The sequence below is a fragment of the Lactuca virosa genome, chromosome 2 (genome assembly GCF_052849685.1).
Source record: "Lactuca virosa cultivar CGN04683 chromosome 2, Lactuca_virosa_CGN04683_v6, whole genome shotgun sequence".
Taxonomy (NCBI): Eukaryota; Viridiplantae; Streptophyta; class Magnoliopsida; order Asterales; family Asteraceae; genus Lactuca; species Lactuca virosa.
In genome coordinates, this window is record NC_136427.1 from 187,361,593 (window position 1) to 187,371,113 (window position 9,521).

The 9,521-nt window shown below is 37.8% G+C and overlaps 1 protein-coding gene across 1 annotated transcript; it reads left to right on the forward strand.

The window, feature by feature from the left end:
* Window positions 1-7,125: 7,125 nt before the first annotated feature.
* Window positions 7,126-9,312, forward strand: LOC145159865 (FLUCTUATING-LIGHT-ACCLIMATION protein 1, chloroplastic-like). Its single transcript, XM_079078910.1, has 6 exons — window positions 7,126-7,997; window positions 8,140-8,242; window positions 8,350-8,405; window positions 8,520-8,684; window positions 8,845-8,958; window positions 9,054-9,312. The coding sequence occupies exons 1-6, from the start codon at window positions 7,287-7,289 to the stop codon at window positions 9,144-9,146; spliced, it is 1,242 nt and encodes a 413-aa protein (XP_078935036.1). The 5' UTR covers window positions 7,126-7,286; the 3' UTR covers window positions 9,147-9,312.
* Window positions 9,313-9,521: the final 209 nt, after the last annotated feature.

Consider the following 9,521-nt stretch of genomic DNA (forward strand, 5'->3'; position numbering starts at 1 on the left):
TATCCAATTACAAGGTTTGAGGGAAACCCAAAAGGTCTTTGCTAATAATTCAATATTATACTAAATCAGTTATTGGCTTAGACACCTAATCCAACATATACTTAATCTATAAGTCTAGATTGTTTATCAAAATCTATCTTTTTCTTGTTTCTTGTTGAACAAGTTATACTTTTTCTTGTGTTCTTGTTCTTGTTTCTTATTTTTTTCGCTGCATTCATATAATTAGAAAATCTAAAAAAGAAGTTAAGCCCCCGTACGCGTATCATATGAGATGTTGAGTGCCAAAGAGGTCCAGGTTGCGACTGGATGCGAACCGATGCGAATGGACGCAATGAATCGCAATTCAGTGCATTTGGACGTGAATGGAGTATGATCCAATGCGAATGATGCGAAGGACTTATCCGATGCGAATGTGAACCATTTTGGTATGACTGGATGCGAACCTCAGAACAAGTCTAGTTGCGAACGAGTGTTGGATGCGAACAATCTGTTGTTGGATGCGAAAGCTGGTTGGGCCAAGTTCCTAACACGAAGACCTTTGAATGGTTAACCGCATGGACGATATAGAAGACTCTATTTTATTTTTAGAAATATTTGATTTGATTTGATTTGATTTTAGGCTTTTATTTTAGTTTCCTTTTTGTAAAAATTTGTAAGGCTATAAATAGCCCTTTTAATCATTGTAATCGATATTATTGTTGAATGAACTGAATTTTGAGAACTTTGTTCTTTAAGTTGCTTACTCGTCCCTTTGTCAATTCTAGGACTCGTATAGTTTGATACAAATTCAAATCAATATGTCTTGATTTTTTTTATCGATATTCAATCTATTGGTCTAGATTGTTTAACAAAATCTATCTTTTTTTTTTTGTTTCTTGTCGAACAAGTTATCTTTGTTCTTATGTTCTTGTTCTTGTATCTTATTTTTTCGCTACATTCGTATAATTAGAAAATCCAAAAAAAAGTTAATCCCTCGTAAACGTATCATATGTGGTTTCAAAGCTCCAAAATTCTGCCATTTTTTTTATTATTTCGTTGCTGTCAAGTGAGTTAAAAAAAATTAGTTTTTGTTAGAATTCCACTTCGTGTTTCCTGTCAAGAGTGTTTGAAGATTTTCACTTTCGATTTTCTATCTAGATTTATGATTTGCTGTTAAATTTTGTCGGCCATGGATTTTGACGATCCAAGGTTCTTATTCAGATTACGTGATGCTTTACGTGATTTGCAAGAAAATGGAAGACAACAGTCAAGGGTTGCTGAGGACGAATTCTCTATTTTCTTTGGTGAAGCCGATCCAAAAAAAATATTTGGATTGGGAAGCGAAAATTGAAAGAATTTTTAAATTAAAGGGGTTAGATGATGAGACAAGTTACAAGTATGCGTTTCGAAGTTTTAGGAGAGGAGCGTCTATTTGGTACGAATGATTTCAGGCCAGAAGAACTCGCATAGGGGAGAAGAAGATCTCGTCATGGGAAGAATTAAAACGCAAACTAAGGGATAGATATGCTCCAGCAATTTATCTAATCACGATTATTCCTAACTTTTTCGAATCTTGGCAAAAGAAATTGGATGTGATCGATATTCATGAATCGTTGGGAGAGGTTGTTGTGGTCGAAAAGTCTAATGTTATGAGTGAAGAATCTACTATTGTGATTGAATAAACTCATAATCCAGAACAAGGAGAATACGAATAAGAAAATGAATCCTCAGTGTATGGTGTTGCTATTGCAGAAGCTACTTTCGTAGTCGAAGAAGAAAAGAAATTTTTTTGCTGAGCAACAAAGTTCGTTCGAAGATCATAATGAAGAAAATAATGGCCCCTCGGAATTAAGGACAATTCCCTTTGAAGAGGGAGAGGATGATATGAATGCGAAAGGTAGCCTCCTAAGTTCCAATCTAGGTTCTGGTCCTGATGGTGAAAAGGATACTGATTACGAAAGTGATGTTGAGTGCGAATGGGATGTTGAATGCGAAAGAGGTCAAGGTTGCGACTCGACCCACAATTACAGTGAAGAGACTCACCTCAATCGGTCAACAAGTAGATCTCACACATGAGCCGTTGGTGCTGAAGTCTCTCCCACTAAACATAACCAAACCAAACCCTAATTAGCAATTAGGATAAATCCCCAACTTAGCATGTCCTAATACCAAAATAAATCCTCATTTGAGAAAAAGACCATTTTTCCCCTTTAAGTCCTCAACCCTCACAGTTGACCAAAATTCAAATGGTCAAAAGGTCAACAGTCAACCCCTCTTTTAGTTGATCCTCACTTCGTAACCAGCATACGGTCACGTCGTGAAAACGGATTCCCCTCGGACCCTAACTCAATCACGAGTCAACTCAGCTCGACTTCAACCCTAAACGATCTGAATCACTTTCATGTCATGAGAATCAATTCCTCACTTCGTGGCAGCGTCGTGCCAAAATAATCGAGGACTTCCTTCCTCACGTCGTGCCCTCCAAATGGTCATGTCGTGAGTTACGCACAATGGACATCTTAATGCATTCAACCCTAACCCTTTCACTCATGCATTTCAACTTTCTAGAAGGTTATATAACTCCAAAATCAAATTAAAAATCGGTGCTTTATGGACATGTACGTCCAATACATGTCTAGATACCATATTGGGTCAAAATGTAGAAAATATCTCTAAAGTTCTCATGAAAGGATTCAAAACTTAACCATTACTACATTTACTTTATATCACTCTAGGGAGCCTTAGAATCCATAAACTTTCCTACTTTATGGTTTCCTTTCATCAAAGCTTACTTAAACATAGAGAAAATGGGACAAAACCTAGATTTAGCAATATCCAAAAATAAAGGTTATAATGCTCTTGGTTATAATGCCTAAAGATATAGAAGAGTTCATCAAGTCAATGGAAAAAATCAAAGATGCACGCGTGTCAACTCCACCATTAGAGGAGCAAATTATGTTGACCGAGAATACAATAAACGTAATTGAATGTTACATTAACAATTTTGATGTACACTATTAGGCCAATTTGATAGAAGCTTATCATGTCCATCATTGAATTATATAACATGTTTGATGTATTTTTTTAGGGATAATGACTTAGGAGGGTAATAACGTTTCCTGTTTGTCCATTTTAGGTCCCTAACATATTTTTTGTGCGTATTACACCATTAAGGTTATTATAACCGTTTACAAATAGTCCTTTTAACAGGAAGAAACTGGTATGTAACATCCCAAAAATCATGACCAAAAATTTCGTTTTTAAAACGTTACTTAAACCACATTTGTCAATCCTTAACCTAAATCATAACATAAAATCAGAGTGTTAATTCAAAACATAGTCTTATTATCAGAGTAAAACATCCCAGGCTGACTAACTATGGTGTGTGACATGCGATCATCCCGAGCTCTTCCCTCCGTTACCGAAAGTACCTAAAACCAAAACTGAAAACTGTAAGCACGAAGCTTAGTGAGTTCCCCAACCTGCTACATACCATACACATAACTGCATACTGCAAATACTGGGCCTCGCCCGCTCCAGGCCCCGCCTGGCTTCGAGCCCTGCTAGGTGTACAAATCTGTTTCTCTTAGGCCCCGCTTGTCTCTGGGCCCCGCCCGCTAAACATATACAAACATATAACATATCGCATAACACATAAACTATAACTACTCTACTGCATTCCTGTACTAAGGCCTCGCCTGTCTTGGGCCCCGCCCCTGTCTGCTACTGATGAATCATGGAACCCCGTCCACACTCCTAATGATAATGAGATACGGGTCTCCGCCCACACTCACTCCTTTCCTATCTTGGGCCTCGCCCCTACTCTGCTACTAATGAGATATGGAACCCCGTCCATACTTTGCTAATGGTGAGATACGGGACCTCGCCCACCCTCACCTCCCTACCAGGCACATACAAGTATCACACAGACAACAAGTATAATCTATCATGCAAACCATTCACTGGGCACCCGCCCGACATCGGACCTTGGTCCGAAATATCATACTAGCATACAGTGCCTAGGGCTAACCCCCAGGTCTTCCTACTCATCACTACATGGGCCGACATTGTAGCCGTAGACCTATTCACACAAAGGGAAACTCACCTCGTACTGCTGAAACTGCTGATAACCCTCTGGCTGCTATCCAACAACTCTCCGAACTGCTGCTCCTTTAGCTCCCCGAGCTACCAATACCAAATAATAGTACACTTAGTCTAACTGTCCTCAAGAAGTCAACTAAGTCAACTCTGGTCAAAGTCCTTCTCAAGGTCAAAGTCCTGGTCAAAGTCAACCTTCCAGTTGACTCGACTCGTCGAGTTGTTCTGCCAACTCGCCGAGTCCATGCTCCTCAAATCCCAAAACAACCCCGACTCCACTCGTCGAGTCTAGCGAGAACTCAACGAGTTCTCCTTCATCTAACACTTCGGGACTATTTTCAACCGACTCGCCGAGTTCATCCTTGAACTCGTCGAGTTCATCATCATCGTATGAATATCTAGGCCATGACTCGCCGAGTTGTATGAACAACTCGTCGAGTTCATCTTCCTAACTAAGAAGATTGTCTTGGACTCGCCGAGTTCCTCTTCGAACTCGTCGAGTACTATGATCTTCATGTCCATTACGGACCCAGTTTGGTTGAATCCTTTACTAACTCCACTCACTGATCCGAATCATAAACATAAGGGTTTGGGTTTGCGACCTGACTCGCCGAGTCCACCTTGTGACATCTCTATTCTGTCGATTACAGTCCATTGCAACACCTTCAACCCATAGATCTGGACTTCTAATGCTAGCATTGCACGTAAAGTTGCTAACTTTACGTGCATGCAAGGTATTATGAGGCTAGAACACTTAATCCAAGCTACAAAGAAGGCGTAGGTCATGAAATGAAGCCATGGCTGGGTAAAGCTGCCCCCTCAGAGCTTCTAAAGCTCAGAAATGCTTAGATCTTAAGTCCTTTTCGTCCTCAATGGCTCAATGTTCGGATTGACCTTGGAAATGGTCCAAATGTGACAAAATCTATGCTAGAAAGGGGATCTAGATGATTAACAGTCAAGGTATAAGCTTTTTACCTCTAAATGGTCTGAAATGCTACCCCAACTCTGGATCTATAGCTTCTTCTTGCACCACCAAGGTCCTTCTTCCTTCTCCAAGCTTCAATTCACTCTCAAGGCAAGAACTAGCTCAACAATGGAGTTGGGTGGCTAGGGTTTCGAGTTCTGGACAACAGGGGCCGCAAATGAGCCCTAGGGAAGAGAATAAGATGCTTAAATAGGGTACCAAGTCCCGGAATTAGGGTTTCCAAACCCATACCAGACTCGCCGAGTCGGTTACTTAATCTTTGACACGGAACCCGCTCCGATTCGTCGAGTTCTTCCATAGACTCGACGAGTTGACCCCTTTGACTTAGGGTTTCCTTTCATTTCTTGGTCTTCTGATTTTGGGTATTACACGGTAAAAGAGATTATTTCTAAACGGTTATAACAACCTTAATGGTGTAATACACACAAAAAATACGTTAGGGACCTAATATGGACAAACGGGAAACGTTATTACCCTCCTAAATCATTATCCCCGTATGAAACTGTAAACCCCTATGGTAAATTTTTACTTTTTAAATAAGAAACTTGTAGGTCTTGGGGTTGGTAGTTTGGATGCTTTTGGATCGCATTCCGGTAAGAGCTAAATTGGTGGAAAGGGGGGTGATGATAGATTCCTTATTGTGTCGTGTGTGTCATAATTCTCAAGAAAGTGTGAAGCATTTGTTGTTGTAGTTTTCGGTTGCCGATCAGGTTTGGAGTCGGGCTGGGCATTGGCTTCATTTGGACCTTCATGTGTTTTCATCTATCCGTGATGTGGTGGATTGGGTGGATTCTAGACCGACAGTTCATATGGAACGCCCGATTGTTGAGTTGGTGTTCATGATGATGAGGTTACAAAATCCAATCCAAACCTTTCTACCTTTTATTCTTTTTAATTTCAACAACTTTATATGAAATACACATATAAAAATAAATACTGAAAATCTTAAAAATATACATTCAAAATAATAAATACTAAAAATCTTAGGAGGGTAATAACGTTTCCTGTTTGTCCATTTTAGGTCCCTACGTATTTTTTGTGCGTATTACAAAATTAAGGTTATTATAACCGTTTACAAATAGTCCTTTTAACAGGAAGAAACCGGTAAAATGAATTATTTCTAAACGGTTATAACAACCTTAATGGTGTAATACACACAAAAAAATACGTTAGAGACCTAATATGGACAAACGGGAAACGTTATTACCCTCCTAAGTCATTATCCCTATTTTTTTAATACGACATTATGTAATGTATATTGAGCACTAATATGTAATTTCCTTTCAAATTTCATTCCTCATGCCAAAACAATAAAATGACATTACAAAGTTAATACAATTACATTCAACTAATTAGAATAATGCACTCACATGATTATTATTAAAAACATCAAATAACCAAAACAATAAAACCTGTGAAAACCACATAAAAAAATTAGAACCCTAGTCAGATTCATCAGACTATGACTTATAACTACAGTTGTTTGCTTCAATTGGTTTTGCATACTAGTTCACTAGGATAATGCTCAATCATCTTACTAAAATTTTTCTATATTCATTAAATTTCTCTTTGTACCAACTTCCTAATAGTTCTTCACCATACAACAAATAATACATGCAAACTTGATCTTTAACTAGAAAATATGGGCAACCAAAGCAACATCTATATGAGTTTGTATCACTCCAAAAAATGAAAACTAGCTTGTATACCACTGTCGCATCTACAAAATGGTTGATTTCTTTGGCTGGAAGCATAAGTCCAGGAGCTTGAGCCATATGAACAAGCGTGTATCGTCAATACGTGATCAAGATTAGTTGTCTTTTTTTTTTTTATGAAAAACTTTATCTGAAATTCAAAAATAGTTTTTTGTGTGAGGGAAATATACTTTAATGAAATATAAAGTTAATCCAAAATTCTCATTTTAGATATGATAGTTATTTTTAAAAATATCTCAATTTTTGATTATATATTTTGTAAATTTCTATTGAAATAATAAAGATTATCTATATTAATACAAAAAAAAACAAAATAAGTTCTATTTGTATAATCTTAAAAAAATCATGTCCACATTACATTTGTCAAACAACAACCGGACCTTGTCCAAACCCCGATTTCCATTATCTGGTCCTATTGCGTTCATCCCTTCACCACCACCACCACCACCAAACTCCTCCATATCAAGATCCTTAGACTTAAGATATCTGCCATCACCCGACATCCTCTCATGGCGAACACACCTTTCCTGCTAGAATCCAACTTCAATTTCAATCCTTTACTCCAACAGACCTTCCATTTGCCCCCACTTCGCTTTCCCCCAATCAAATTGTCGTCTGGCTATAATAACGCTTCCAAATTGAACAACTCTTCTTACAAGGTGATCAGAGCTTCCCAAAAATTTAGAATTAAATGCTTCTTCATGAGCCATAAGCGCAAAGGGGAAAAAGATATTAGTGGAAATGGAAGCGGAAAGGATAACGATTTGGAAGCAGTTTCTGTTGGCAGTGGTATAAATGAAGTGTTTTGGAGATCAATTAAGAATGTCCTCAAAGCCTTACAAAAACCCGTTATAACTGGAGTTTTATTGGGTTTGTTATTGTTGTACGATCATCACCATGCGTTGGCTGCTTCCGGTGGGAGAATGGGTGGAAGATCGTTCTCCTCCTCTTCTTCTTCTTCTTCGTCTTCGTCTAGAAGTTTTAGCACTCGGACCAGAGGCCCGGAGTTGTCATTTTCGGCTCCCTATTATGCTCCGACGCCATTTGGGGGCGGTGGGTTCTTTGTAGGGCCAGCGGTTGGATTTGGGTCAAGCTTTTTCTTCGTCATGATGGGTTTTGCTGCTTTTATTTTGGTGTCTGGCTTCTTATCAGATCGCTCTGATACCGATGATGGAAGTCTGCTTACTGCTACCGAGAAAACAAGTGTTCTCAAGCTTCAGGTATTATGCTCTGTGCCATAATCTCAATTTCAACTTCAAATCTGGTCCTATCTTTATTGATGATTCTGCAATGAGTACTGAATTTGATCTATCTTTATAGCAATTTCTGTAATTAGTAACTGCTAACATTGTATTTTTGAAGGTTGGATTGTTGGGTTTGGGTAGATCACTGCAAAGGGATCTCAATCGGATTGCTGAGACAGCTGATACATCCAAACCCGAGGGGTTGAGCTATGTATTACAAGGTAATGAATGATGTTTACATGATACATACAAACAATGAATCTTGAGTCTTTACTAGTCATATGATCTTGTGATTGAGATGTTTAAACTGATTTGGTTTTGGTTGCAGAGACAACACTAGCTCTACTTCGACATCCTGATTATTGCATCTCTGGTTATTCCTCTGTATGCACTTCACTATCTCATTTTTCTGTTAAGTAGTTCTTTCTGGATTAAGTAAAAAAAGAAACAGACATCATTCATTGAATGTTTGGGTTTTGGTTTATTAATTTGGTTCAGGTGGATGTGAAGAGGAGCATAGATGAAGGTGAGAAACGATTCAATCAACTCTCTATTGAAGAAAGGGGTAAATTTGATGAAGAGACTCTAGTCAACGTCAACAACATCAGAAAGCAAAGTGCAACAACTCAAAGATCTAATGGCTTCCGTAATGAGTATATTGTGGTAAGTAGTTTTGGCTTCTTTCTTTGATTTTCTCTCTTAAGTCAATTCTTTCTGCATTTAGTAAAAAAGAAACAATGATATATAGCTTACCAGATTAAGTCATGTTCATATTAACTGTACATCATTCGTTGACTAAAAAACATGTATTTGGTGGTTGAAGATTACAATCATTGTGGCGGCTAGTGGCGTACATAAACTGCCGCCTATAAACAGTAGTGCACAACTGAAAGAAGCATTGCAAAAGCTAGCGTCTATCCCTTCAAGCAGAGTTATGGTGAGATCTATAATTCTATATGAATATTCTATTCCATAAATCATAATTATGATTTTCTTTGGTTGGATTTGCTAACTATTTTGGTCAATTTACAGGCAGTTGAGGTGCTGTGGACCCCACAAAATGAAAACGATACTCTTACAGAACGAGAATTGCTTGAAGATTATTCGTTGTTGCGTCCTCTGTAGGTTATAAGCTGTCAACAATTTGTACATTTTATATAGGTGATGATGATAACTGTATACGCAAATGTGTGATTCCAAATGTATCAGTTTGAAATGATTTTAACAATTTTTGCAGTGGTATGGTATATTTTATATAGCAAAAAGAAAAATGTATAACCTTTTGTATCAATCTTGTTTGGGACTTGAGTTTTATTCCGTGATAAAGTATTTGTCATAAGAAGGCTGGGTATCAATGAGTGTTTGGATTTGTGTTTTTTTTAGTATCAGAATCAGTAAACAAATAACCATTTGATTGAAGTTAAGGATGGTTAGGTAATTTTTTTTTTCTCAAAATCAACTGTAATTTTAGATATAGAGACTATTGTTGCTTTCCATATT